General features: G+C 52.0%; 16 protein-coding genes across 16 annotated transcripts; 9 read left to right on the top strand and 7 right to left on the bottom strand.

Annotated features, from left to right (window-relative positions):
• Window positions 1–571: 571 nt before the first annotated feature.
• Window positions 572–2,821, top strand: GAL4 (galactose-responsive transcription factor GAL4; the record flags this gene model as incomplete). Its single annotated transcript, XM_002555951.1, has 1 exon — window positions 572–2,821. The coding sequence occupies one exon, from the start codon at window positions 572–574 to the stop codon at window positions 2,819–2,821; it is 2,250 nt and encodes a 749-aa protein (XP_002555997.1).
• Window positions 2,822–3,631: 810 nt separating this feature from the next.
• SPG5 (Spg5p) lies at window positions 3,632–4,738 on the top strand (the record flags this gene model as incomplete). The annotated part of the gene is made up of 1 exon (XM_002555950.1): window positions 3,632–4,738. The coding sequence occupies one exon, from the start codon at window positions 3,632–3,634 to the stop codon at window positions 4,736–4,738; it is 1,107 nt and encodes a 368-aa protein (XP_002555996.1).
• Window positions 4,739–4,988: 250 nt separating this feature from the next.
• Window positions 4,989–7,430, top strand: GYP5 (GTPase-activating protein GYP5; the record flags this gene model as incomplete). The annotated part of the gene is made up of 1 exon (XM_002555949.1): window positions 4,989–7,430. One exon carries the CDS (start codon window positions 4,989–4,991, stop codon window positions 7,428–7,430), a length of 2,442 nt encoding a protein of 813 aa, XP_002555995.1.
• A 103-nt stretch (window positions 7,431–7,533) lies between these two features.
• Window positions 7,534–8,355, top strand: MRPL24 (mitochondrial 54S ribosomal protein bL28m; the record flags this gene model as incomplete). Its single annotated transcript, XM_002555948.1, has 1 exon — window positions 7,534–8,355. The coding sequence occupies one exon, from the start codon at window positions 7,534–7,536 to the stop codon at window positions 8,353–8,355; it is 822 nt and encodes a 273-aa protein (XP_002555994.1).
• A 567-nt stretch (window positions 8,356–8,922) lies between these two features.
• Window positions 8,923–9,601, top strand: RPL36A (60S ribosomal protein eL36; the record flags this gene model as incomplete). The annotated part of the gene is made up of 2 exons (XM_002555947.1): window positions 8,923–8,938; window positions 9,315–9,601. The coding sequence occupies 2 exons, from the start codon at window positions 8,923–8,925 to the stop codon at window positions 9,599–9,601; spliced, it is 303 nt and encodes a 100-aa protein (XP_002555993.1).
• Window positions 9,602–9,840: 239 nt separating this feature from the next.
• On the top strand, window positions 9,841–10,404 carry KLTH0H02574g (KLTH0H02574p; the record flags this gene model as incomplete). The annotated part of the gene is made up of 1 exon (XM_002555946.1): window positions 9,841–10,404. The coding sequence occupies one exon, from the start codon at window positions 9,841–9,843 to the stop codon at window positions 10,402–10,404; it is 564 nt and encodes a 187-aa protein (XP_002555992.1).
• Window positions 10,405–10,824: 420 nt separating this feature from the next.
• Window positions 10,825–11,111, bottom strand: CMC4 (Cmc4p; the record flags this gene model as incomplete). The annotated part of the gene is made up of 2 exons (XM_002555945.1): window positions 10,825–11,018; window positions 11,072–11,111. The coding sequence occupies 2 exons, from the start codon at window positions 11,109–11,111 to the stop codon at window positions 10,825–10,827; spliced, it is 234 nt and encodes a 77-aa protein (XP_002555991.1).
• A 363-nt stretch (window positions 11,112–11,474) lies between these two features.
• On the bottom strand, window positions 11,475–11,771 carry INH1 (ATPase inhibitor; the record flags this gene model as incomplete). Its single annotated transcript, XM_002555944.1, has 1 exon — window positions 11,475–11,771. The coding sequence occupies one exon, from the start codon at window positions 11,769–11,771 to the stop codon at window positions 11,475–11,477; it is 297 nt and encodes a 98-aa protein (XP_002555990.1).
• A 578-nt stretch (window positions 11,772–12,349) lies between these two features.
• Window positions 12,350–13,279, top strand: KLTH0H02508g (KLTH0H02508p; the record flags this gene model as incomplete). The annotated part of the gene is made up of 1 exon (XM_002555943.1): window positions 12,350–13,279. One exon carries the CDS (start codon window positions 12,350–12,352, stop codon window positions 13,277–13,279), a length of 930 nt encoding a protein of 309 aa, XP_002555989.1.
• Window positions 13,280–13,384: 105 nt separating this feature from the next.
• On the bottom strand, window positions 13,385–14,707 carry KLTH0H02486g (homocitrate synthase; the record flags this gene model as incomplete). The annotated part of the gene is made up of 1 exon (XM_002555942.1): window positions 13,385–14,707. One exon carries the CDS (start codon window positions 14,705–14,707, stop codon window positions 13,385–13,387), a length of 1,323 nt encoding a protein of 440 aa, XP_002555988.1.
• Window positions 14,708–15,119: 412 nt separating this feature from the next.
• Window positions 15,120–17,543, bottom strand: CDC53 (cullin CDC53; the record flags this gene model as incomplete). The annotated part of the gene is made up of 1 exon (XM_002555941.1): window positions 15,120–17,543. The coding sequence occupies one exon, from the start codon at window positions 17,541–17,543 to the stop codon at window positions 15,120–15,122; it is 2,424 nt and encodes an 807-aa protein (XP_002555987.1).
• A 248-nt stretch (window positions 17,544–17,791) lies between these two features.
• Window positions 17,792–19,231, bottom strand: SRF1 (phospholipase D regulator; the record flags this gene model as incomplete). Its single annotated transcript, XM_002555940.1, has 1 exon — window positions 17,792–19,231. One exon carries the CDS (start codon window positions 19,229–19,231, stop codon window positions 17,792–17,794), a length of 1,440 nt encoding a protein of 479 aa, XP_002555986.1.
• Window positions 19,232–19,604: 373 nt separating this feature from the next.
• On the top strand, window positions 19,605–20,501 carry MRX19 (Mrx19p; the record flags this gene model as incomplete). Its single annotated transcript, XM_002555939.1, has 1 exon — window positions 19,605–20,501. The coding sequence occupies one exon, from the start codon at window positions 19,605–19,607 to the stop codon at window positions 20,499–20,501; it is 897 nt and encodes a 298-aa protein (XP_002555985.1).
• A 1,626-nt stretch (window positions 20,502–22,127) lies between these two features.
• VMA1 (H(+)-transporting V1 sector ATPase subunit A) lies at window positions 22,128–23,984 on the bottom strand (the record flags this gene model as incomplete). Its single annotated transcript, XM_002555938.1, has 1 exon — window positions 22,128–23,984. One exon carries the CDS (start codon window positions 23,982–23,984, stop codon window positions 22,128–22,130), a length of 1,857 nt encoding a protein of 618 aa, XP_002555984.1.
• A 1,187-nt stretch (window positions 23,985–25,171) lies between these two features.
• KLTH0H02376g (uncharacterized protein) lies at window positions 25,172–25,894 on the bottom strand (the record flags this gene model as incomplete). Its single annotated transcript, XM_002555937.1, has 1 exon — window positions 25,172–25,894. The coding sequence occupies one exon, from the start codon at window positions 25,892–25,894 to the stop codon at window positions 25,172–25,174; it is 723 nt and encodes a 240-aa protein (XP_002555983.1).
• An 807-nt stretch (window positions 25,895–26,701) lies between these two features.
• PPH22 (phosphoprotein phosphatase 2A catalytic subunit PPH22) lies at window positions 26,702–27,772 on the top strand (the record flags this gene model as incomplete). Its single annotated transcript, XM_002555936.1, has 1 exon — window positions 26,702–27,772. The coding sequence occupies one exon, from the start codon at window positions 26,702–26,704 to the stop codon at window positions 27,770–27,772; it is 1,071 nt and encodes a 356-aa protein (XP_002555982.1).
• Between the last annotated feature and the right edge of the window lie 130 nt (window positions 27,773–27,902).

Genomic DNA, 27,902 nt, shown 5'->3' with positions numbered 1-27,902 from the left:
CGTTGCTTTGTTCGAGGTTAAGATGAGCATTAGACATCTTTTGGCGTTTATTGACGCGAATATTCGTGGAAAGGTATACAGGGTGAGCAGTGGGTTTACTGAGTCTTTGAGCGTTAAGACAGGGTTCTTAGGTATGATGGATCTGTCTGTAAGCCTCTCGCGTCTCTCCTTGACAAGCACTAAAACTTGAAGCATCCTTAGTCTTCTTTTTATTAGTATTGGGTCTCGATGAAGTGCCGATTACGTTTATAAGGATGACTTCTCCGCATATTTAGACTCAATGACAAAGGCGATACAGCTTTGGCAGACACGAAGAACAAAAGCCAACCCTAACACTGCAACAAGCCCTTATACAGATCAAAGTGCGGAATTAAAAGGTAACATTCCCAACAAGCCCTGTACATTGAAGACTCTCTTCAAGTTAATATTAGAATGTCATATTTGGAGCTCAGAGCAAGTCAAACCTTTCGAAGTGAGTTTTGAAGTCAGAGACAGAGCTATTAATCCTGCGACCATTTTTGACTTTATTACAGTCCCCATAAGCTCTAAGCAGGGAAGGAACTAATAGCCAATGTTTTCGCTTGACGAAGCGGAACAAGCTTGCGACTGGTGTCGCCGGAAAAAACTCAAATGCTCCAGAGAACACCCCATATGCTCAAATTGTTTCAAACATAACTGGGACTGCCACTATTCACCCAAAAAGGTCCGATCCCCGCTCACAAGAGCTCACTTGACAGAAGTTGAAAACCGACTCCATCAACTAGAGCGACTATTTGGAACTCTGTTCCCTGGCTATGACTGGAAAGACACGTCGAAAGACCCAAGCCTATCCAAGCTGCGGCATATGCTGAAAAACCAGAAAGACCAGTACGAAAGAACGCTTCCTATAACTACCGACAATTTACACGCACCCTCCAATGTTCCCTCTCACCCCTCGCAACGACCCCCACTTGACCAATTGCCCAGAGATCCACTGTTTGGTTTTGAATGGTCGGAAGAGGAGGACTCGCAATTTCTGCAAAACGATGGAATGGGAGTATTGAACGTGAACATCAACAACAAGGGGTATTTCGGAGTTGGCTCCAACTCCGTATTGCTCAGAGCGCTTTATGTCGTAGATTCTCTTTTCACCATTCAACGCGTTCCGTCGAGCAGTGAAGACTTGTCCATACTTTCTTCAAAGCAAATAATGGACGAATACGTGGAAGCTTATTTTGGGCAGTTTCATGCAGCTTTCCCCATTGTTGATGAATCGTACTTTCGTTTGTGTTACGCTAAGAAAATCATTCCAACATCAGAGAAAGCTTGGCAAACCCTCCTATATGCGGTCTTGGCGTTGGGATCTTGGTCCGTGGTCGGAGAAGATTCAAATATCGACATTGAGTACTACAAAAGTGCAAAGTACCATCTATGCAGCAGCGTATTTGAGACAGGTTCTCATTCGCTGCTTGCATCATTAGTGTTACTGTCAAATTATACGCAGAAGCGCAATAAACCCAACACCAGTTGGAACTACCTGGGGCTTGCGGCAAGTATGGCGATTTCACTGGGTTTGCATCGCGAGATGAGGGACTCGGCCCGCACTGACAACTCCGGTCTTGAAATAAGGCGCCGAATGTGGTGGGTGCTTTATGGCTACGACTGCAGTATGGCTATGACTTTTGGACGACCAGGACAGCTGCCTAAATTACCGGATGTGGATATATTGTTACCGTCCAATTTAGACAAAAATGGCGTTGAAGTCGACAGTCCCACCGAATTTTCATTTATCATCGAAACAGCGAAGCTCACAAAGAATGCGCATAAAATAATTAGCAGCAGCACCGGTCCTTACGCTAATCTTGCAGAAACTCTAAAATGTCACCAAAAGCTGGATGATCTCGCCAATAAATTACCTGACTATTTCAGTACAGGTTTTGCTCGATGGCACCAAAAGCTTGGCGCTGATAATAAGTGGTTTCCTTTGAATAGGTTCCGCTTGCGTTGGATGTACTATAACTTGACAATTACAATCTTTAGGCCTTTGTTTCTCGGGATTCTGAATGGAGAAAAAGTCCGCGTTGACAATCACGACTTTACAAAGTGCTTAAATTTATGCCATGAAGCGGCTGGTAGCACAATCGAGTCCGTATCTGAGTTTGTTAGCCACTACAAACTCACAACACTTTCAGCCTGGTATGCAACATTTTTCCTCGTGAGTGCAACCATCATCCCCGCAGTGGGACTCGTTACAGAACCTGGTTCTTCGCAGGCAGCTCGCTGGAAACTAAGGGTCACCACTGCACGCAACACCTTTGATGTTTTGAAGGAAAAAAATGCCACTGCTGAAAAATTCATTCATGTCATCGATAGCGTCTGCGGATATCTTCTGGATACATCCGAAGCCTTATCATCAACTCCGAAGTCCTTCTCATCTATTTTACACACTGAAAAGCGGCCAGGTGTCGCAGGAACAAGCTCGCAGCAACCAACCAAAGACAAGTCTATGACAAGCATCTCAGATTTGGCTAATATTCTTTCTCCTAGAGACTTCACGATTCCAACCGACACTGTCCGCTCCGGTAGCTCTGAAACGCCAGATATAGCTGTACAGCCAGAAAACCAAGACGAGGATCCCTTCGCGTGGAGGAGTTCATCGGCGCAACCTTTGAAGCAGGATGCCACGGTGTTTCCCAACTGGAACGACCAAAGTGTTCAAACATTGTTCAACCCAGGGACAAGCAATATGTTCAACACAACGACGATGGACGATATTTTCAACTATGTTTTTAATGACAATGAGTTAGCTCCATCAATTTCAAACAGCTCGAATCAATCCTGATACATAGGAGTTCTGGATTCACGCGCCTAATTGGAGGATTTTCGCGCTACTAGCTCCATCCTCATTCAGATCTAAGTTTCGGTAAAATAATCCCAAATCAAAATACCAGCATTGGGTTAGAGATCTTGGACATGTGCTTAACCTTGTCCCTCTCTTCTAAGAGTATTTAATAGCGGCTTTGGCTGTAAGTGTACTGATATAAAGCGGGAAAGCAAACCTTGAAGACTCGATGTGTCTACACCCTGAAGCAATTAATGCAAAGAGAATTTGTGATGCCTATCGTAGTTACCTGTGAATCCATAATAATAATATGCCTGGGTTGCCGTTTCGCGATACATATCCTTAAGTTCGGTCTTGTTACCTGTTTAATAATTGAGGTGAACGTAATTTGGCAAAGTATACACGAGGAATTTTCCCTGAATACCGTTCCGATTGTGCCTTAATGAAACTCTGGTGTCGTCACGCATCGGCACTTCATATACAGTGTTAACCAGCCCCTTATCAGAGGGGCCACGTCTCGGGCATTTCCAAGATTTTGTGACTACGATGAGTACGACATAAATTAGCGCACCAAGCGCTTATAGTTAGAGTGCCATTGCGAGGTATTTATAACGGTAGACACGATATTAAGCCGGTAGCGTTCATGGCTGTCGTTCATGGTCCTCGTGCAAGCCTTGATCCCCATATTTTTATCGAGTCGTGTACGGTGCTTCGTGATCACATTATTAGATATGTCAGGGAATAGGCCTGGCTAAAGAAAACACACCCCGGGAATTAACAGAACTTCATCTCTAATACTGAGCCCAAAAGATGTCCGCTAACTCGTGGAGGCAGTGGCTTAAGCTGACGAAAAGGCAGCTTAAGCAGATCCGCCAAACGTTGGACGATGAGATTCAAACTGTATTGGAAAGGAACATACCCCGCCCCCAAAAATCTTTAGTCAGGATCCCAGTTTCGACCAGGCCTAGCGCGGGCTTTAGAAACGGCAGCAGATATATCCACACTCAAACCCAGAATGTGGCGAGAGGTACTGGCAACGCGCAAAGTGTCGGCTACGCTCGTAGCGTTCAGGGTGGTGCAAGGGGGACAAGACCTGTCCTCTCCAGCTTCAACGGCATGTACCGAGCGCCTGGTGGAGTTCCTCGCGGTCTCTTCTCGAACTGGAACATGACAACTTCGCGTTTTAAATCGGGGAGGGCGTATTCAACGTCTGCTATCAAAATCACACACGATGCAGTCCAGAACCTCTCGATATCCCTGCGTTGCTTCTATAATCTATGGGACGACTTCCTGCCAGCAAATGAGTCTGCGGATTGCCAAAGAGTGCCTTTGCAGGCATGCCAAGCACCCAAAAGATCACTCGGAGCGCGCGAGGTCTCGACAGTGCGTGCGATGGAAGTTTTCCGCATGATCCAGGCGCACAAGCAGGACCTACCTCCTAGTATTTTGGAAGAGTTGGATGCTATGGGGTGCGTTGTCCAGTTTGAGCTCCCACACTTGGATATGTCTACCATGCCATCCATGGTATTCGCGAGCGATGAGGCGCTCAATGAATGGCGCGACAAGATGGTCGCTTGCCACGCCAAGCTACGTCATATTGAGGAGAGCGTGCGAAAAATATACGAGCATTACGGCGCGTTACCACTGGAGTTTGGAGAAAGCTTTGTGCGTGTTCGCTTTCCCAACATCACGGCGCCAGAAGCAGAGATATTGATGCGAGATTTGGGTCTGACCCTGGGTCTCGTTCTTCCCGAACCGCAACCGAGCACTGAACCTTCTTCATCCCCAGAATGTTTTGAGTACTGCTCTAATTTCTCTGCATCGTATTGTGGTTCTAGTAGGTGTGCTTCTCAGTTCGCCCCAGTTCTGTCTACCCCGTCTGAGTCAAGCTTCTCTGTACTTTCTTCTCAAGGATGAGGCTCAGGCTTTGATGAAACTGCAGAGTTAGCTAACGGTTATATGAGTGCTTAAAGTACGTAAATTAGGTTTTTGAATGGTTAAATGCTCCCCAATTTGTGCTCTCTGATTCTTTTGAGCGGCTAGTGGGGCTTGGATACGGTTTTGAACGTAATTGATGAGATTGTCTGTCTCGTGTACCTATATTAAATAATGATCGCCGTTTCAACCATATTAAAACGGCTGAAATCCATCACAAACGGTCAGAGAGATGAGTGACACTCAATCCACCGAAGTTCCAAGCTTGAAAGATGTTGAAGCATTCGACCGTAACGAAGAAGAGTCTGGAGTTACGGAAGAGATGCGCACTGAGGTTAGTGACGCAGCACTAATGAGTCCCGCGGCAGAAGAAGCCCCTGCCAATGCTTCTCAAACCGAGTCTGATTTGAAGCCCAAAATCACGCCTGCTACTTCTGATTTAACCAATCAAGCATCTTTGGTCGAGAGCGATTTAACAGAAGAATTACAGCAAAAAGCACCCGAGAATGCGGATCACTCGCCTCAAACCCTCGATAGTGAACAGCAAGACGACTCTGATCGCAGCTCCGCGCACTCCGAGCTAAACTTCGCTGCTTATGAAGAAGATACTGGAGAGGATTATAATGCGGAGACAACAAATCCAAGCGCTATCAATGATGATTCCGGTGTAGGGGACGAAGATCAGAATCATGATCTGATACATTCGTCGCCTGAAAAGCTTGATGGACCTGACCACACGGTGAAGCAAGTTGACCAGGAAACAGCACCTCCTCCTCTGTTGCCAGATGGAAGTGGAGCGCGGCCATTGCCGGCATTGCCCCCACGAAGCCTAAACACATCTTCTCCGCCACTGCCTCCACGTGGTTCTGCAGCTTTACCTGCCTCCACTCTCAAGAAAAGCCAGGTTCATCCTGTGCCCCCTCCCCTCTCAGAGGAACTCAAGTCTGAGAAGTTCAGGAAGAATGCGGCCTTGACTCATGCACAACCTTCCCCGCCAAGCTTGCCGCCCAGGTCAGGTCATAAGCGATCCGCCAGCGCTGACTTTGACCTAGTCATAAGCAGATTCAATGACTACGAAGAGGAATACCTTTCGAAAGATGGGGTGACTCAAGAGAGCCTGCAAGAGGGAACTCGGATGTTGAAGTCCAGCTACACAGCCTTTTTGGAAACAATATCCGCAGAAAAAGAGCCTTCCCAAGATCCGGAAGAGCACCGTGAGCTTGTAGAAATAGACTGGCCTTTTTGGACGAGGCTTGTTAACAACTACGCTGAAGTAGCCAAAAAAGACTCTGTGAAGCTGGAGCAGGAAATCACAGGGGGGATACCACCTCAAATTAGGGGAATTATCTGGCAACTTATGGCAAATACAAAGTCGAAAGGCGTCGAAGAAATATACGGAGCATTGGAGGCTTGTGAGTCGCCTCACGAAAAAGCTATTCAACGGGATATATTGAGAACCAACTACATTCCAGACGATAAGACAGATTCTTTGTTCAATGTGCTGAAGGCCTACTCTATATATGACGATGCAGTGGGATACACTCAAGGAATGGGTTTTATAACGACTGCGCTAATTCTAAATGTGGAATCTGAGGCTGAGGCATTTGGCCTGTTGATAAGCTTAATGAAAGGATACGGATTACGAGACTTATTCTTGCCAGGGATGCCAGGATTGCATGTGAAGCTGTATCAATTTGACCGCCTCCTGGAAGAGAACTCTCCTTCTCTTTACTATCACCTAGCAAGACAGGGCGTGAGGTCCTCGATGTATGCCTCGCAATGGTTTCTTACATGTTTTGCCTATAGGTTCCCACTCTGCTTTGTGCTGCGTATCTTTGACATCATCTTAGTTGAGGGAGTTGATGCTATTCTGAAGTTTGCAGTTGTTCTGATGATTCGGAACGAGAAGACGTTGCTGGCCCTGCAGTTTGATCAACTTTTAGAGTTTCTCAAAGACGGACTGTTTGCGTACTATCTAAAAGATTCTGTCAAGGAGCGGCGGCGGGCGAAAGCTACTAAAGGCGACTCGGGCTCAACCGTTTCGCTACTTAGCCGGGCCATACCAAAGAAGGAGAGCAGCCCAGAAATCACCGATGAGGACTACGATATCGACGCATTTGTGGAGGATGCCATGAAGGAAGTGCAGATCACACCCATAACGCTGAAACGCTATGTTGCAGAGTATGAGGAGATACATCTGCTCGAGTCGCAGAAGGAAGCGCAGTTCGAGGCGCTACGTATAAAAAACAAACAATTGCACAACGAAGTTAGGAAGCTAGAGCACGACCATACGATACTGAACAGAGAGCATATCAGTATCGCTAACGAATTGATCGAGAACCGGCTTGCCATGGAGACATTGCAGGATGAAAACCGAGATCTCGTGGCAGAAGTGGCGCACCTCAAGACGCAGCTCAAAGAGGAAGTGCGCAAGCGCTCGCTGCCCAACCCAGACGCGGAGCTCCCTACGGATCTTAAGGCAGACTTACAGGAGACTATGGCGAGAAACTTGCAAGTAATGAGCGAAAACCAAGAGTTGCAGGACAAAATCGCCCAACTCGAGCAGGAGGTGGCGCTGTTGAGACAGAGCCCTTCGCATCGGTGCGAGCCAGGCGCAGGCCAGAAGCCTGCGAACTTGGGGAACTGGAAAGGGCTGAGAAAGGTTTGGAAGTGAGCATTGCAGATAGAGCGCTTGCGCGGCAAGTTAGATAGGCGGGTACGTCACGTGGCCCGTGATTTCTCAAATTTTTATAAATTGTTTTACTGGCAATTCATGGATGCTGGAGCATCGACACGGCGATCCAAGAGCCTCAGACACCACACAAGCGATGTCCGTCAATTGGCCAAGGCTGCAGAGGGGCTTTTCGACGATTCCCTGCCTCTTCCGGGAGTGGCGGCTGGTGGAGTGCAGAAACGTGGCGAAGAAGCCGGACTACAAAGTTGGCGACGCGAGGCCCATTTTCGTTCCCAAGGCGCGCAAGGCGTTCCCGGACTACGAGTTCGGCGAGTCGCAGATCTTCAAGCAGAGCAACAAGGGCCTGTACGGTGGGTCGTTCATACAGTACGGAAACAACGTTGCCGAGAGCAAGACCAAGACCCGGAGACGGTGGTTGCCGAACGTGATCAAGAAGGGCTTATGGAGCGAGGCCCTGAGCCGCAACGTGAGCATACGGATGACTGCGAAGGTGCTGCGGACCGTGACCAAGGAGGGCGGCATCGATAACTACCTGACCAAGGAGAAGTCTGCGAGAATCAAGGAGCTGGGCCCCACTGGTTGGAAGCTGCGCTACCGCGTGCTGCAGAGACAGGAGCTGCGTGAGAACCCGCCGCACAAGGACGCTGCCGTGGTGCGCGGCATTGACGGCGCGGAGCACACCGTGTACTTCGAGGAGGCCCTGGACGGCGAAACCGTCCGTGTCACGTGCGGTCGCCGTAAGCTGCTGCAGCTGCTGTACCCGCTCGAGAAGCTCGAGCACCGCGCCGATGGCGAGACACTCACTTACAAGCAGTTCCTGGACGCCTACGCGGGCACCAGCGTGCGCGACATCCTCGCTGCCCTAAGTAGTTACGGCTTCGACCTGAAGACTATCACCGTCTGAAGGCATATATCGCCTGCGCGGCGGGCTCAAACTCACATAACTGTAAATAGCCAGAAGAGAACAGATTATCTACTAACACGTGAGCATGCTATCACATGACATATACATGTCATGATCTACGCTTTAGTTTACATTTGACTGCTCGCACCCATGCATCATGTTCAAATCCGACGATCGTGGAACTTTTTCGCATTCATGCGTTCACAGACCCACGCAAACAGCCGCCCCACGCAGATGACGACACTGGCCGTAATCCCGCGGGAGCTAGGCGGGGGCGCCAGGCGGGGGACGCTGGACGTGGTCTGCCTGGGGCATCGGATCCCAGCCTAGCACGCTGGTCCGGTAGGCTCGCCTCCGCCTAGCCTCCACCGGGCGGCGGCCTCGCTAGCGAGTGTAGCCGCCCAGGCGCCCAGTATCCGGGTAACAGGCCCCCCCGGCAGTGCTCGTCCCGTACTGTGTAAGCTTCGTTCTGGAAAATTTTTACCCAGACAGCAGCAGGTGAATAAAACAATTCGGGATTTTTGAAGGCTCCTCTACTTTACAAGACCAAGCACAGCAAGAGTAACAATGGCCGTTAAATCTGGTATGTCGAAGGCAGAGAACGAGGGAACGCGGCATGGTGTATGAGACACGGGAAACTTGTGGGGCTCGATGTGCGCTATGCGCACGATTTACTTGAAGCGATGCAGCCTTGTGGGAAGACTCGAGAAAATTGCGTGAGACACACGAGAGGAACCAGGGTTGTGGATCAAGAGCGAAGGCCAGGCCGTACCGTGCGCGCACGAGGAACAGACCAAGACCGGGGTGGCTAGCTCTCAGGAGAAAGAGGAGGAGAGAATGAGACGCAACGCAAAACAGCCGGGCACCAGGGAAACCCGGGCGGGCCGTCGAAGTCCGCTCGTCACACGCCGCGCTCCTCGCACCACACGCCACACGCACAGCTTACTAACAGCACGCAGGTATCGCTACTGGTTTGAACAAGGGTAAGAAGGTCACCCAGATGACCCCAGCCCCAAAGATCTCGTACAGAAAGGGTGCTTCCTCTAACAGAACCAAGTTCGTCAGATCTTTGGTCAAGGAGGTCGCCGGTTTGGCCCCATACGAGAGAAGATTGATCGACTTGATCAGAAACGCCGGTGAGAAGAGAGCCAGAAAGGTCGCCAAGAAGAGATTGGGTACTTTCGGCAGAGCCAAGGCTAAGGTCGAGGAGATGAACGACATCATCACCGCCTCTCGTCGTCACTAAGTTCGCCCGGGACACTGATCGTCACGTTCTAAATACTTTGTAACTTAACTGCGTTTCCACGTCATCACCGGAGAGTTCGATGCGCGAGTACGTCGCCGCGAGTACGCGATCTCGGTCACGGGTCCACCGCTGTGTTTGTATCACATCTCACGAGATACAGTCCGGCTCGCCGTTGATTTAGTTAATATAAGATGTAAACGCTAGCGCGACGCGCCCGCGACCGCCAGCACGCGCTGAAGATGCTCCGAAGCACGCGCCGCTACTACAGCACTCCACCCACCTACTTCGGTAGCCTGGGCCCGCGGCTCGCACCTGCCACGCCTGCGGCGCCCATGGCACCCTTCCACGCGCCGCGCGAGCCCGCGCGCAAGCCGTTCCTGGAGCTCGCAACGCTGTTCTCCGTGCTGGCGCTGTCGTTCTTTGCTGTGGACAACTACCGCGCGCGGCTCGCCGCGGAGCTGCGGCTCGAGGAGCAGGCACTCAAGGCGCGCCAGGCCCAGGAGCTCATCGCCAAGCAGATGAACGCGCAGCGCAAGAAGCGCGAGCTGCAGATCCTCAATGAGCGCAAGCTCGTGCAGACGCGCCAGATGAAGGTGGCACTGCACGTCGCGATGCTGCGGAAGCAGCTGCTAGACGTAGGGCTGGCGCCCGCCACCATCGAGGACGCGCTGCAGGAGTTCGAGCGCAGCGTACGCATGGAGAACAGCATTAGCAACGTGAGCGGCACGCGGCTGTGGGTGACGGACGAGAGCCCGGCGAAGCAGTTCGTGCCCGACGTGCGGGAGTACGAGGCACGTGACTGAGATATATGGTCACATGGCTTGTACTGTCACGTGCTCCAGCCCTCGCCCGGCCACGCACGTCCGTTACCCGGCGCGCCCGCCGCCTGTGTATAAATACGCCGGCTCCGGCAGAAGTAGCCTTCGCTTTCTCTCTTTCTTACAAAACCAATACAATGTCTTTTATCTAGACACCCAGAGTCACGGTACGTTGCATCTCTTCCATGAACGTTACGCACCCAGGATGCTCCAAGGCCTGGCGTCTTCGTGCTCGCGGTAGTCTTAGAGTGATTTTCCATGATGGCGATTCATGGGGCCATCGCGTTTTTACCAACCTTTCAAAGTCGTGCCTTGCCGCGCGGGGAAACCCGCGAGTGGGCAGGCTACGCGGTTCTAAATGCACATTTCTATCTTGCAGTAGCGAGTCCGCGCGCGTTCGCGGGCTCACCGCACCCGTTTGGCGTCAAGCGGCCCGCAGGCGCGCTGCTCGAGCTTCAGCCGCAGCAGCGACGGCACGGGGCAGCAGGGCGTGCGCGCGTCGGCGCCGCGCTCGTTGTAGAACTTGGAGCAGCACTCGTAGAGGCTGTCGATGAGGTGGGAGCACTTGCTTTCGTCGAACCCGGTCTTGGTGAGACAGCCTGCGGGATGTTAGTTGCGGGCGGGAGCAGCGCTGGAGCGGGCACTCACATACCTTGTATCGCGCACGCCTGTGGCTTGCAGGGGTCTGTCATGGCTGTTGGTGCTGAGGCGAAGGGCAAGTCCTGCGCGGACGACGACACGCACCTCAGCTCAGCGTTATATAGCCCGGCGCTGGTCTCCGTACGTAGTGACCACTCATAAAACGCCGCGTGGCGCCCGCCAGAGGCGGGCGCCGGCCGGCGTGCAACTCCCGCTGCTACCGCGCGCCTCGCGGCCACCAGCCAGGCCACCCGAGGCGCGCGCCCGCGCCCCCATTCCCCGCCCTCTGATCTGTCACCACACACGGAGCCGTCGCCGCGCTCTCTCTCCGCTCTCGGCAGCTGCTAAACGTTTAAAGAATATGTATGGATGATGTATGTAGTAGTGCTACGCGGCGCGGCGGCGCGGCGGCTAGCTCACTGGCCCTCCTTCAGCTTGTCGCCCAGGCGGCCCTCCAGGTGCTCGATCTTCTGCTGCTGCTGCTTGACCTGCTGTCTCAACTTCTCCAGCTGTTCTTTCTCGTGCTGTCTGATGAAGTAGTCCTCCTGCGCGCGCTCCCGCCTCACGAACGAGTCGTCCGCGCCTTCGCCGCGGGGCGACCCGACAGAGCCCTCCGAGTAGAACCGCCCGCCCACGGCGGGCATGGCGGGCATGGCGGGCAGCTGCAGCTTCAGAGACTTTTTCAAACTAGCGCGTGCGGATTGGCTCAACATTGTTCCGAGTATTGTGTATGTGTGTGTGTGCGGGTGTGTGCGAGTGCGAGCGGGTTCTCTGCGATACCTTCCGGTGCGAATTATCCTGCTTTGGACTTTTGTGCTCCGAATTTAACACCTGCGCTAACAGGGCGAGCTGCGGTAGCTTTTCCAGAACTGCCCCTTTTGTGCTGGCGCGGACACCGAAAGCAGTCCGCGTGCTCGCCCGCGCGGACGGGCGAGCACGCGCGGGCGAGCGCCCGCCAACCGGACGCGGTGTTTGGGGAGGTCGCGGAGGACGAGGGGGCGCGGAATTGTGGGCGCTGTGATTGGCGGGGGCCAGCGTGGGGCGATGACGTGGGCGGGATGCGGGGGAGTGGGTTTACGTAAGCCCGGTGCTTATGTCAGGGGTGTGTGGGCGGTGGGACGTGGATGGTGGTTTGTCACGTGGTAGGGACGTAGTCACGTGACGGCGCGGGTACATCACGTGGGATCTTGTCTCGTCGCGTGACGTCATCTCTCCGTCACGTGCGGCCTGCCCCAGCTCATCTCATCTCCATCGCCGCCCTCAGCTCATCTCAACCACGCCTCCCACCGCCATGCCCTCCGCCCCCGCGCCCCTCGAGCTCGCCAGTGCCCACGACCACGCCGTGCTCGCCTGCCGCCTCCTCCGCGCCGGGTCGCTCGCGCTCTCCGCGGGCCTCGACCCGCACCTCTCGCTCTGGGACCTGGACTCCGGCCAAAACTACACCATCGACAGCTACCACCACGGCAACGCCGCCATCACCGCGCTGGACGCGCTCGGCGACCGCTGCGCGGTCACCGGCTCGTCCGACACCCGCCTTGCGCTTTGCGACCTCGAAACCGGCCAGCTGCTGCGGGGCCTCGCGGGCCACCGCCGCGTCGTCAACCAGGTGCGCGCGCTGGGTGAGAGCCGTTTCGCCTCGGTCGGCGACGACGGCGCCCTCAAGGTCTGGGACGCGTCCGGCGCCAAGCGCCCCGTGTGGCAGGCCGCTTCCGAGTTTCCTCTCTTCGCCGTGGCCCAGGATCCGCAGAACGAGCACCTCGTCTACGCGTCCGGGCTCGAGCCCGTCATCAGAGCCTACGACCTCCGCCGCAGCGCAGACCACGCGTTTTCCAGCTGGCCTGCGGCCCACTCGGACGCGGTCACGTCTCTCGACGTTTCGGCCAGTGGCAAGCTGTGTACGCTCGCGTTCGACCACCAGATACACGTCAGCGACGCCAAACTGGAGCCCACCAGGGAGGGCTCCCGGCTGCTGGCATCTGCCACACTCCCCGCATCCGCCAACCCGCACAAGTTCCTTCAGCGGTGCAAGTTTGTGAGACAGGACCGATTCGTCGCCGCGCAGGGCTCGCTTTTCGACGCAACGTCGGGCCGCCAGGTGCTCGACTTCGCGAGCCAGGTCTCCGCACGGGCTTTTGACGTTATAGACATGGACTACGACTCCCGCTCCGATAAGTTACTGATAAGCACCGAGCAGGGCAGCCTCTACGTGTGCCAAGTATAAAGGCGGGGGGCGGACATCCCTGAAGTTAGTTGCTTGCGTGTATTATCATTTACACATGATTTATAGATATAGAAGATTATCATAACCCGCGGCGCGCGCTGGTGCTCACTGGGACTTTTTAGCCTTCTTAGCGGCAGGCGCGCTGATGTCGAGGTTGTTCAAGTCGTCGCTGCCCTGCGCGTCCATGTTTCTGAGCTGTGGCGTGGTGATCTCCGAGTGGAAGTCCTTAATGATAGAGTCCACGTCGTCGATGCTCAACGGCCTGATGTCGCCCAGCTTCTTGATCTTCATTGTGACCTCTTTGCACTGCTCGTCGGACATGTTCAGATTCAGCTGGTCGACTCTCGACTTGATCGCGTTCCAGCCTGTCAGCCTGTTGGCGAAGTGGATGTATCTCTTCAACCCGAAGTCGTGTGGGTTCAGAATCTCGTAAGTAGATGGGTTAGCCAGGATAGCCTTGGCGTGAATGCCTGCCTTGTGGGTGAATGCACAGAAGCCGGTGATAGGGTTGTTGAATGGAATGTTGACCTCGACGGCCTCAGCGACCAGGTTCTCGATGTCTCTGATTTTATGCAGCTTGTATTTGGACTTGACGTACTCGGGCGCAGCCACGATCATTCTCGCCATCAGCCCACCCAGGGGCGTGATACCATTTCTCTCACCAATGCCCAACACGGCCACATCAATCAGCCTGGCGCCGCCTTCTAGAGCGGTGTAGGCGTTGGCGATGGCGCACCCGGTGTCGTTGTGGAAGTGGCACTCCACGTCGCAGTGTACCACGGTCTTCAAGGTTCTCAGCAGCTCGTAAACCTGTCTGGGGTTCGCACAACCAACTGTGTCGGCAATACCCACTCTGTTAACACCGATGCTGTCCACGGTCTTGTAGATATTCAGCAGATCCACAAGGTCCGATCTGAAAGAGTCCTCAGACGAGAATCTGATCTCGATGCCCTTGGACTTGACAAACTCGATCACCTCGATCGCGCTCTTGGCAATGTAGTTCATGTCCTTGCCGTGGGAGTACTGCCTCAGGAACTTGGAAGTGCCGATGACAACGTCCACACCGTCAACGCCGGTCTCAACTGCGACTTTGGCGTCGTCCATGTGGCAACGGATGTGAGTCAGGATCTTAGCCTTCAATCCCAGCTTACAGATCGCCTCACAGTCGCTCCTGCTTTGCTCCGACGCCACAGGCGAGGTCAGCTCGATGTAGTCCACACCAAAGTCATCTAGGGCCTTAGCGATCTCTATCTTCTTCTCCGTCGTGAAAAAAGCGTTGGCAAACTGCTCACCCTCTCTCAGGGTGGAGTCAATCAGCTGGAAGTTCGCCACATTCGATAGGTAGTCAGCGGGGTTTGGCCCGTAGGGGTTAGGGCGCTCTACTTGTGTAGTCGATTCAGTAACTTGCTGAAATCCGGAGTTGCTCATCTTAGTGCAATTTTTGGCTTTATGATCAGAATATCAAATCTGTCTCGCCGACTTCTTATAGATACCGCTTTATAGCTGCTTCAAAAACGATGGGATTTAGCTGCGGTTAGTCACCGGATCTAATATTGACTGGCTTCGCTATTTGCACTGGTCATTCAATGACTATTCCTGCGGAAGTGAAAAATTTTTCCTGTGGTAAAATTGTAATTCCCTGCACTGTAGCGATGCATGCGTAAGCGTATCCACGAGAGAAAAAGCGCAGGATATAATTCCAGGGGAGCACGGGTCGGGCCTCGACATGACAAAGCCGCGGCTAGCTCGTGATTTAAAAGAGACTAAATGTGCGCTGGCAAACATTGGCACCTCGATTTGAGCGGCGCGATTATGCCGCTGCAATGAAATGGAGCCGCGTTTATGCTAAATACTCGTAGGACTCTCCGTCATCGCACCTCTGCAGATACTCCTTAGCAATCAGGTTATCGATGGCCCTTTTAATGAGAGAAACTTTAGCGTTGAAACGCTGGTGGGATTGCGCAATACACTCATTGACCAGAGTCGCGTGGGGCAGCTTTCTGCGGGCTTTCATGATTCTAACGATGCAGGCCTCAAGGAAAATTTGTCTTTCAGTAGAGAGCTCCTTTTCAATCTTCTGAAGCTCCGAAGGCTCTCCGCTCTTACCCCCGATGCTGCCTGGCGCTTCGCTCTTCACGCCCGCTGCGAAGTTGATGCGCGTTTTGAGAGCCTTGTATGGGGTAGACAGCTTAAATTGGGTATCCATGCGTGAGAGCGCGTCGAGCCCGGGTGGCTGCTGCTGGATAAGCTTCCATCTAATAAAGGGGATTATTGAGGACGCAATGTTGGAGGCGCTCAGGCTGGTGTGCTCCTGTATCTCCTCGAGGGTAAACGTTGAGCGGTCGTTGAAGGCCAGCAAGATGGCCATCTGGAACAATGTCACAGTAAAAATGAATGGGGGCTTTCCTGGCTTCCCGATGTCGGCGACCACTTCACCACGGCACAGCGGCCACAGCCACTTTAGCACTCTTCCGTTGTGCTTGTTGGTGTACAGCTTCTCAAGACCCCTGTGCGTGGGAACTAACTCCTGAGGGAGATTGAACTCCACGTCTTGGTATGAGAAAGGCCACATGGTCTCAGCAAGGACGAACGGTTGGAACTCAGGATATTTGGCCCTGCTGTAGTCTGGCGCAATTTTGATCGCGCTCTCAAACTCTTTCTCAAGCTGCTTCGACAGTCGTATGTCTTGCAGCATCTTCGTAATCTTCCCGGTGTATTCCATGCTGTTCTCGCTTTGCAGGCGCTGAATAACCATCTCCTCGTCTTCTTCAGACGTCGAAGTGCCATGGATCAAACGCCTGGCAAACAGTCTTCTGTAGTGGGTCTCGAACGCGTCCTTGTCAGTCAGGAACTTGAATATGGTCATAATGTCGTCGGCAGACAACTCCGAGGCACCCTCTGTTGCTTTTGCGGATCTTTTAAGCAACTGGTCACTGTATTTGGCGAGCATCTCCGGCGTCTTTGACGTGACTGACTTTGGTGAGCCAGGTGGAATTGCCAGCTCATTCGCATTGATGTACGCACGGCATGCATTGTCCAGTGCCTTTGTGAACAAAGAACCATTTTGAAAGCAGTCGCGAGTGATCTTGATGAAGGTCTCGTAAACCTCGATGAGCTTCTTGACGTACTCGTTAGGAGGCACAGCTGGGCCAGCGGCAGACTTCTTGGAACCCGCGTTCTCTTCCGCGTTCTCGCTGAGCTTTGCTCTATGTTCTGCGAGTAGACGAGAGATCTCTTGCTCACCGGTTTTCTTCACATACTCTTCGTATGCTTGAGCTAGCTTAGGCAGTAGTAGGATATCTCTCTGCATGAGGCTGTTCAAAGTAGCAATCTTGTTTTCATCGCGGGAATCTAGCAGCGAGATGAACTCGTTCTCGAGAGCCTCCGAGTGGTCGGTGATGAGAACCGAATTCAAGGCCTCTGACAGCAGCTTCTTAGTGTGCTCATCAAGATAGAGCACGATCTTAGTTTCCTCATCTTTGATCTTTTCCTGAGCTTCGAAGATATATTCTGTCACAGAGTGTGAAGCGAGATACTCCCTGGACAACTTGCGGTAATACTGCCGCGTGCTCTCCAAAAACGGCTTCTCGAAATGCTGTATGTAAACGTTCAAGTTGAGCTTTTTCAGGTCCTGAGGATCAATGCCAAGAGCCACAAAGGACCGAATTGCGACGGTGGTGTCAGTTTGCAGAATTACATGACCGTCTCTTTGTAGCTCTATTTGCTCCAAGACTTCCTTCACCAAGAGATCGACGTTTTTGTCAAACATCACCTCCTTCCATGTCATCAGACATAGGGTGTTGATGTCAAATATATGTCTTTTGCCGTCACTTCTCTCCTTCTGCACCCAGTACCTGTTCATGTAGTCAAACGCATGATTAAGGAACACCGCTCCCACGGTAAACCGCTTCCAACGTCTCACATAAAACTGCAAGAAACTCTCATTTGCGTCCCTTTGTAGACCTGACAAGTAGTTTTGCAAGCAATCTTTTAATTTCTGGTAGATTTCGCCGCCCACCAACAGCGAAGACTGATTCTGTCTGCTGCTATCAGTGTTGAATTGGCCGGCTGAGCTCGATTTGTTCACGCAGTAGTTGTAAATAGCCGTGTAAACTTCCATATACATCGCAGGTGAGAGCACTTTATCCACCCTCTTTAAAGTTGAAGAAGCTGTCCCATCACGGCCCAATATCTGGTGGATTCCTGGTTCTACGAAATTCCAAGTAGCTTCTAGATCATCCGCCCTTGGTAAAGTGTCAGACATAATGCGTTAATCACTTAAAAGCCGACTGGATCGCCTTACTTATTCCAAGTTCTAACCGATCTGGGCCAGCGTAAGGTTGTTTAGTTTGGTACGAATTAGGATTTGCCACTCCTACGAAAACATACCTTTCAACGGCTCATCGGCAACAAGAGGAGGGACTACCGAGAGAAATGTAACGGTTAGTTTGAGCGTTAGTTCTTTTAAATATCTCGAAATTTACTTGACGAATGTCTGCCTTCAGGCAACGTTTACCGTGGTGAGCCTGAACTCATTTTCTCCACCACCCTGAGGATGCTGACCGTAAAAGTCACCACCCACATGAAAAGTACGACAAATAGAAATGATGCCAGAGCTCTCTGCTTCCTGCAGATATATTCCATTTTTGGTAGCTCATCCTCGGAGTACTTCCCCTCAGTGCACACCCATTGTTTGTCGTAAAGTGTATTAAAAGTCAGTGCCAGGTTGGCACTCGAAAAAATGATGAAGAGTAGATCGAGCAGAATTAGCCGGAGCTTGCCCACAGGATCCCGCAGTCCCAAGGGCTTGCCAGAAAACTCATCATAGGCAATATAAAACAAATATAGCACTGCGATGGAGTTGACGCAGATCGCCATGATAGTGCTTGCCTGCTGCGGGACAGAAGACCCGGAAAACTCAAGTTCACCTTTAGAATTTTGGAAAATGCGGATAGCCAGGCCCAGCGCGATGGCAGACAGGATAACAATGAACATACGGAAACTTAAGGGTAGATATTGACTGTCCAGAAGTAGTTTGCGTAGTGTTGGGACCCATTTTTGTTTTTTTTGCCGCTCGAGCTGTCTCCAGTGTTTTCGAGTCTCTTTGAAGTCCGAGCGTTGCTTCTCTAAAAATGTGTGTAGCTTGTTTTCCTCTGTGTCGTCGAGGTTACTGGAACCTTCCCTGCGAAGACCTGCCTCAAGGTCCTGGTTGAGGGGACCGTTTGTATAGTAGAAGGCCTTCACAGACTCCAGGTACTCAGACCAGTCATTGCGGTCTTTGTGGCTGGTCAGCTTGTCGCTGTCCAACAGGGGCCCATTGAAAATTGCGTTGAGTCGCTCACTCCCACCCCATGACCCATTTAGGTCTGCGAACACATCGTGCGGAGCCTCCGTGCGAGTCTGTTTACTGACGCTTTTGTCCTCCTCGTAGGAAGATGATTCGCCTGCTGTCTTGTTTATGTCTTGGTCTTCCTCTTCCTTAGTCGAAACCGCGCTAGACGAGGGACCTGCATCGTCCTCGTAAAGCGTGAAACCCGGCGAGCCGGTCGCGGGCTTGGTTGCCTTGTTGAAGTACGCAGCATTCGAGCCAACGTTCTCGGCAAACGGCCCCCACCGTAAATTGTGGGACACCAAAAATGGGTCTTTGCAGTATCGTCCTAATTCTTTCTCAGCCACAAGTGCACTGTGAGTTTGCACCTGCCGCAGATTTTGCTGCTTCAATTGCTCGTCCAGCGCAAAGGGTGGTACTGTAGTAGCTACGAGGCCGTACGAATTCAGGAACTTTGATCGACTCCCGTCTTGGTCTCTCGAGTCGGACCCAGATGCAGTTGACGAATGCCCTTGCGATACCCTTGAGTTTTGACCACCGAAGTCGCTTGGCTCTGCATCCAGTGCATGAGAGTATTTTTTCTCGCCATTGGATGTCTCCCCTTCAGGCCGAGAGCTGCTCATTCGTCGCCTTGCTAGTCTAGTTCTCTCTGGCGTGTGCTTTATTTTGGTACTAGCTGTAAGATATATTATTCTCTACACAAAATTCTGTCGCCGTGACTACCTAGAGTCCGTGAAGTGAGAAGCTAAGCCAAAAGGTGTCATAGCACAGGACAAGTGGCCGTGCTGGTATGAGTCAACGGGGACATAGATCAGCTAGCTACTGAAGAAATATTGTTAGGAAGGTTTAAGTGTCCCTCAGGCCGCGAAAATGATGGACTAAAGTTCGAACAAATATTTAAGTGCCTTACAGAGCTGGATTGCTGTCAGAACAGTATAAGAGCAAGCTGCGAAGGTTGGAAAAATAGTCTCGAGAGAATCGAAACACAACACCAGCATGAGCACAGCGGGTCCTAGCGGGCTAGGAAAACGACTTTTGAGCCAAGGACTGCCCCCACAAAGGGCTACAGTCCAGAAATATGTGCTAGACCCTGTGAAGCTAATCGCGATCCCGATTACCAACAAGAGGATATTCCTATACCACAAGCACTCTTCTGAGATCTTGAACATGAACTCGCGGATTGTGCGATACGAAACTAGGATCACAGAGAAGGCACGGAAGATATGGAGCAAGCTCGAAAAGTCGCCACGCGAGATCAACCAAAAGTTGGTCCGAATGGTGAATTCGCAGCTGGATAAGACCCCGTGGACAGAAGACTCGCTCAACACAGTCCCTTCCGAGGGCTATATCCTGAAGACGGTTATGGAAAACCAGGAGTCTCGAAACCTCACCTACCAAGAGTGGTTCAAGAACGTCGACAAGCTCGATGTGAGACCTGTATGCATGTACTACCCCCAGAGCGTGATGTCGGAGCGCGCTGTGCGTGAGCAGCTGAAGTCGCTGTGGGATCACGGCTTGAACTACCACAAGAAGCAGATGTGGCTAAGCATCCTAGGCCTCCCGCTCACGCTGCCAGTGGTCCTGGTTCCAGTCGTGCCCAATGTCCCGGGATTCTACCTTCTGTACCGGGCGTACCGTAATTTCAAGGCGTTCTGCGGTGCTAAACACTTGAAGTCACTGGTGGAGAACAAGAGCCATAAGTTGGTATTTACAGATCTGCCGCAGTTTTCGGACATCTTACGGAGCGAAACTGAGATTCCAGAGGAGCATCTTGTACTGAACGAAAAGAACCTGGAGCGAGTTCTAGATATGTTGCAGATTCATGAGCTACGCGCTCCGCTGGAGAAGGCAGTGCTCCAGGAGCGCAAGCGGCTTGACGGACATAGAAAATGAATCAATAAATATTCCTATAAGAATAGAAGAGATGTTAACTTTTTGTGTACGGTGACGGACACAGCGCTATGATGAGCCTTGGCTCTGTCGGGTTTTTGTTGTTGTTTGAAATCTTGGCGTTACTTATACTGATGCTCACCTAATGTCAGCGTCTACGTACTAAACATTATACAAGAAAATCGGCAAGAAGCAGGGCTCAAAGAAACAAAGCCCATCACAGTGCATAAATGTCTGGTAAACGCAAAATAAAGCCCACTCCCCGCTATTACCAATCCATATATGCACTCCGCATGCGACCGAATTCGATCAGACATGGTAAGAGAGTCTGAGAACCCGCCGTGTCAAGTATGGCGCGGCTCACGCAAGTGAGCGGGTCTCAATTACACAATATATTTCAATGAGGGCCACAACGTCTCACGGAAACCTATCCGCCTGGTTTCAAGCGCAAGGCTTGCGTTCTGCCCTCACCAACCACCCTGCTTCCTCGAACCATATGACGTTTCAACCTCTCAAGATATCAGCCAAGGGTGAGACTGTTCTCTGAAAACACCTCGACACCCACCAATGTCGCGATCTGAAAGCCCTATCCACCCACACATCTATTACTTGCCTAGAGACTGACCTACGATTGACTAGCGCCTGCAAAAAAAAATCATTTTTACACTTACCGAATTGAGAATACGACAGATTAGTACAAAGTGACATCAACACTTTTCTAGCGATTAATTGCAATGAAGTTCACGAAAAAGAGAGCTTTTGAAAGCAATTGATGCTCTCCTGGACGGCGATACTAGCTATCATTGAGGCCTCGACTTCGTCATGATTTCTCCCGTCCCCAAGGTCTCACTTAACGCCCAATTGTCTTGTATATAGATGTATTGTTAATAAAAAATCACTACCATTCTTCTCTCATCCAAGGCTCACGTTGGCGCCCCAGAAAAGCCCGTTGCCGTATTAGGGCTCCAGTGACAGTGGTCACAGCACGAACAACAAACCCTAGGGCGCTCTACTATGTCGCGACAGGAGAGTTACCCTCACAGCAGTTGGGTGCCGACTCACGCATGGAGTGCTCCCCTGGGGAAGGTATGAAAAGAGTAGAAAAACGAAACTTGTCTTTGCAACAAGTACTTCTACTTTTTCCCTTTACTTCCTTCTGTAGAACACTATAACACAACTTTCAGTAACTCGAAATGCGTGCTAAGTGGAGAAAGAAGAGAACTAGAAGACTTAAGAGAAAGAGACGGAAGGTGAGAGCTAGATCCAAATAAGCGGATCGATAGTTTCATATGAGGTAGTGTAATCCGACTCGCAAGGTCGGCCACTAACCAAGATGTTTCTATTATCTCACCTGCGATTTCTGCCCATTGGCTGTGTTGGGATGCTCCCAGTTTAATATAGCTAGGTTTTATTTCACTGTATAGTCAATGCACGTTTTTGCGCCAAACTGTTTTCTTTGGATCGGGCCGATCTCGCTCGCGTGGCTAAGCGCCCCGCGCTGCCTGTTTTACATGTATCAAAAGTTCAGCGTTTGCACAATTAGTTACTTAGTTTTTTTTATCAGACACTCCTCTTCATGACACGTACATTGGTTTATAGTGGGGGTTACAGGGGCTTGTGTGCCGACACTTAGTCGGTGGACTCGGCAAATCTCTCCTGGATGTTGGAGAACAGCTTTTCAAACTCCCCGTGGACCTCTTGTTCACCTCTGCTAGGCTCGAAGAACTTGGAGGAGGAAACGGCGTGCTTGACGTCGCCAGTGGCATCAGCCAGCTTAGCCCAGTTGGCGCCGTTGGCAATGCTCTTCTGAGCCTCTTCATGGTAGGAAATGAATGCCTTCATCATGTCGTAGGTCTTCCAGACAGGGCAGAAGGCATCGTAGGTCGAGTAACCGTTCTGCTGCAAGAAGTCTTCCTTGATCAAAGTGGCCACGTCCAAAGTAATCTTGTCACTGTCAGACAAAGCGGACTTACCGACCAATTGCACGACTTGCTCCAATTCCTCTGCGTTGGACAGAATCTCTCTGATACGGTTTCTGAGTTGAGGGAACTCTGGGTAGTGCTCATCGTAGTACTTGTCCAACACATTGGTGTACTTGGAGTAAGAGACAGAGGTGTTGATGGATGGGAAGTGCTTTCTCTGGGCCAGCTTCTTGTCAAGACCCCAGAAGACCTGAGTGATACCCAAAGTGGAAGTGGTAACAGGGTCCGAGAAGTCACCACCAGCTGGAGACACAGCAGCGACAATGGAAACCGAACCGATACGGTCTGGAGAGCCCAAGGCGACAGCCTTACCAGCTCTTTCGTAGAAAGAAGCCAACTTGGCACCCAGGTAAGCTGGGAAACCCTGGTCAGCAGGCATTTCACCCAAACGACCGGAGATTTCTCTCAAAGCTTCGGCCCATCTCGAGGAAGAATCAGCAATCATGGAGACGTTCTTACCTTGATCTCTGAAGTACTCAGCCAAAGTGATACCGGTGTAAATAGAAGCTTCTCTGGCGGCGACAGGCATGTTGGAGGTGTTGGCCACCAAAGTGGTACGCTTCATGATAGGCTCCTTCTTGCCGTTTCTCTCAGTGAACAACTCTGGGAATTCCATCAGAACTTCAGCCATTTCGTTACCTCTCTCACCGCAACCAACATAGATAATGGCGTCAGAGTTCGAGTACTTGGACAAGGACTGGGAAATGACAGTCTTACCACAACCGAAAGCACCTGGAATACAGGTGGTACCACCTTGAACACATGGGAACAAAGCGTCGAGGACTCTTTGGCCGGTCAGCAAAGGGTAGTCGGCAGACAGCTTCTCAGTGACAGGACGGGGAACACGCACGGGCCAGGTGTGGTACATGGTGTAGTCGTACTTAACGCCGTCAAACTCAACCTCGAGCACTTTCTCGTCGATGGTGTAGTCGCCAGCAGGCGCGATCCAGGTGATGGTACCTCTAGCACGTGGAGGCAGCAGGATCTTGTGGTCCTCGAGCAAGGAGTTCTCGAAGATAGAGCCAAAGATGTCACCGCCAGCGATGTGGTCACCAACCTTCTTGTCCGCGGAGGGCTTGAACTGCCACTTGATGTCTCTGGACAAGGCAGGCGCGTCAATGCCTCTTGGGATGTAGATGGACTGGGCCTTGTCTTTGATGGCCTTTAGAGGTCTCTGGATACCGTCGTAAATGGTTTCCATAAGACCTGGACCCAGCTCGACGGACAAGGGCTTTCCGGTACGCAAGACCGGGTCACCAACGGTGACACCAGCGGTCTCCTCATAAACCTGGATCGTGGCTCTGTCGGCCTCGATACGAATGACTTCACCGACCAGGTTGTCGTGGCCGACCTTGACCAGTTCGTACATCGCGCAACCGATCATGTTTTCGGCAACGATGACAGGACCCGAGACGGAGTAGATGGAACCGTACTCGGACTCCGAGTGGTCCTCTAGAGAGAGGCGTTTGATCTCTTTGCGAGCATTTTCCATAGCGCCCGCCATTGTGAGGGGAGTGGCACGAGAAAAATCTGTAGAGTGAGAAAGAAAGCTAAAACCGCGTGTAACGGGGTGGGTGGGATGCTGCTAGTTGATCGAGATGAGCTTTCCCGACTGGGTGTTTTCTGTTGACGATAAACTGACAAGCTTCGAACTTTTCGGACCTTGTGGGCGGGAGCTGTTCAGAACCTAGATTTCTCAGTACAACGACTTGGGCTGTACGGGTGTGTGTGTAGTCGAAAGCGGGGAATACCTCTGTGGCACGCTAATTAGGTCAAATAGCTCAGTTCGCTGCTCGGCTGCTGGTTCGTTAAAGACTGGAGAGTTTATCTAAGATGAACAGTTTTGGCCCCTGTAAAATGTTAATAGTGGTATGGTGCTGCAAAACAGCTGTTACCCGGAGAACCTCGGAAGACGACGGTAGATTTGATAGCTACTAACGAGACCTCTGTCAGGTGATGTTGATCACTCCGCACGCACAACTCCGTTCTGTATCTACAGGAAGCATGTGACCTCGACGGCTCATGATGCGATTGGGTGATGGCGCTAGACAGGAGACGCAGAGCGAGCAGCGCGTGAGGCCCCCCAGCGCTGCGTCCAGTTGGAGTCACCCGTTATTGGTTTCGCAGTCTGGGGCTTTCGGACTTCCTTTTCCTGCGGGGCCCGTCTCGCTGTGGTACGAATGGATTACTCGCGATCTGTGGACTCAGCGCACCGTCTTTTTCAGTGAGCGATGTGTCTGCAGCGTGCGCAGCGCGCGCAGAGCTTCTATACATAATTTTCAGGGCTGTAACACAGGTGCTGCGAGCCCCGGCGGGGCATCGCGAATTGCGGGTCGTCAGTCATCGAAGGTGCCGAAGAGCTCAATAGAGAAACGTACCATTTCTCAGAGCTACACAGCGCGACGGAGAGTCGCAATGGGCTGCACTGGCCGTGATTTTTGTATATAAAGTACATTACACTCTCTGTAGACCCGTTTTTTAGACGCACTGTACTGGGGCGCGTTGAGGCGAAGCGCCAGCTCGCCTCTGAGGAAGCTGGTCTCAAGATCGCCGCTAATTACTTCCGGCTTTTGTCTCAGCTTACACAAGTTCGTTCATTAAACACGTAAGTAACATGGTACGGGTGTGTCGCCAGCATCCGCTGCCAGCGCCAGCACCGTGTTGTGGGCGGCGGAAAGAGGCCGCAGAAGGTCAATTACAGCTGCACAGCGCCGCCAGGTCATCGCAGAGCTCGTCCCAAAATGTAGTCCATTGAGCCCAGCACCCATGCGCCTCCTCGTTGTTCTCCCTCGTAGATTCGCCCACCGGGCACGCGTCTGTGTGCGGAAGGTAGTAGGCTGGAATTGGGAAACTGTAAGACGCCGGCCTGGCTTCAATGTTGTCTGGGTCCGCATCGTAGGCCATAGCTCGAGGGGTGGTGCCGCGTGTGCCTGCGCTCTGCACGCTCTGCCGGATCTGCACGGCCATCCCGCTTGCGGAAGACGCAGGCGAAGATGCTGGCGACTGCGTCGACCCGGCGAGCTGCTCTGTCTTCGGCGGCCGTTGCGAGCACGGGCGCGATATTGTGTGTCCCAGGTTGTCGAAATAGTGGCGGATCGAATCGAGCGACGCATGCAGCGGCACGCTTGTGAGATCCACGTCAGTGTCCAATTCCTGCTGGTACGGGTGTTTCCCCTTAAGCGCGGCGGTGGAGCCCGCGTGGCAGGACGCAGGCGGCCGCCAGCGCACTAAGGCATCCTCCATGCGGTCTATGAGCTGGCTTTTCGCCGCGACAACGCGTCCATTTTGTTTTCGAATAACTAGCTGTCGTACGCCAGTGGTGTTCGCGGGCAGAGTGTAGGCCCGAGCAGTGCACTCTGGAGATGGAACAAAAACTGGTGAGTTATGGGAAAGGGGCCTCTCGAGAACGCTCATGGTTCTCTGTGTATGGTGCTTGCAAAAAGGGTCATACTATGTTCAGCTTCCCATATTTCACTGTCGCTGACGCTGACAGTAGCGTAACACAAACGCAGGCGCTAACGGAGAAAAAGCCAGTGGCGGTAGAAGCGCGCTCAATTTACCCGTTCGCGTGACGCATTACTGGCGCGCGCCTGCTGGTGTCGCAGGTGTCGTGAAGTAAATGTCGGTTTGCGATTTTGGCCATGGCGGAAGCAAGGCGCCAAACCATCGAAAAATGAGGAACCGTCTCTGGTATCGAGCCTTGCTGACCACCAGATACAAGGCTCGTTACCGCTGGCGGAATGCTCCGCTCCACAGGCGCATTGAAAGCCAATTAGCTTCCTCACCTCTTCAGTTAACTCGCTCTACGATTCTCGTTACCCTCCCAGTAGGAGAAATTTTTAAAGTTAGGAGTTACTGGTAAAGCCAAAACCCCTTTCGACGGTGGCACTAGTCAGAAGCATTAGAGAGATCTTGAGCGTGCAATTCACTGGCACCAAGGATATCTGTCTTATCGCAATCAAGAACTTCCGACGTTGGGAACTTTTGAGGTGCGAAAATCACAGCATTTGAAGTGTAGTTTTTGAAAAAGGATTTTTCAAAGACAAACCACACTTGACGCTAGCTCCAAGACTGATCTGGATTAGCAGGACCAGGATTACCTGTGAGACGAATAGTCATTTGTTAGGGGCTTAGATCCAAACTTCTGCCTACATAACATCCAATCCACAGCTCGCTCTCGCGCATCAACACACGCAGTTTTCCCATCCGCACTTTGCCACAATGGAGATAGATAGCGACGTACCAATGCAAGACGCTACCGAGGAAACCCTCGACCCTACGCTAGACGAAGATGCGCTGTCCAAGGCCCAAGAGGGACCGGGCTCTTCCGGAATTGCCGACCACAAGGCGTCAAAGCCACTCCAGCTTGATTCGGGCAACATCGGGCAACTGGACCAGTGGATTGAGCATCTAGGCAAGTGCCAGGTACTATCCGAGGACGACGTGAGCAGACTGTGCAAAATGGCAGTCGATGTTCTCCAGTTTGAAGAGAACGTGCAACCTGTCAACGTGCCGGTAACGATATGCGGTGATGTACACGGTCAGTTCCACGACTTGATAGAGTTGTTTAAAATCGGCGGGCCTTGCCCGGATACCAACTACCTGTTCATGGGAGATTACGTTGATAGAGGGTACTACTCGGTGGAAACCGTATCATACTTGGTGGCAATGAAGGTGAGATATCCAAAGAGAATTACTATCCTCAGAGGCAACCACGAGTCGAGGCAAATTACGCAAGTTTACGGGTTCTACGATGAATGTTTGCGGAAGTACGGTAGTGCCAACGTTTGGAAGATGTTCACGGACCTGTTTGACTACTTCCCCATCACTGCATTAGTTGACAACAAAGTGTTTTGTTTGCACGGCGGTCTGTCGCCGATGATCGAGACGATAGACCAAGTGAGAGAGCTCAATAGAATACAGGAGGTTCCCCACGAGGGCCCCATGTGCGATCTACTCTGGTCTGATCCGGATGATAGAGGTGGGTGGGGTATCAGTCCAAGAGGAGCCGGTTTCACTTTTGGCCAAGACATAAGCGAGCAGTTCAACCACACAAATGATCTCTCTCTCATCGCGAGAGCACACCAGTTGGTCATGGAAGGTTACGCGTGGTCTCACCAGCAGAGCGTCGTGACTATTTTTAGCGCACCCAACTATTGCTATAGATGTGGCAATCAAGCTGCGATCATGGAAATGGACGAGAACCACAACCGCCAGTTTCTCCAGTACGACCCCTCGATGCGGCCCGGTGAGCCCACTGTTAGCAGAAAGACCCCGGATTATTTCTTATGATTAATGGTGTAATAACTGTCGATACAACAACAATCACTAATTATTACAGAGCTCTACCTCGCCTCCTCGTTCTCGCACACATCCCTTCTCGCTTCCTGCCAAGGTGCTTGTATTTGTTAAACTATTATCG

The sequence above is a fragment of the Lachancea thermotolerans genome, assembly GCF_000142805.1.
Source record: "Lachancea thermotolerans CBS 6340 chromosome H complete sequence".
NCBI classification, from domain to species: Eukaryota; Fungi; Ascomycota; class Saccharomycetes; order Saccharomycetales; family Saccharomycetaceae; genus Lachancea; species Lachancea thermotolerans.
This window is presented reverse-complemented; position numbering and strand designations above follow the sequence as displayed.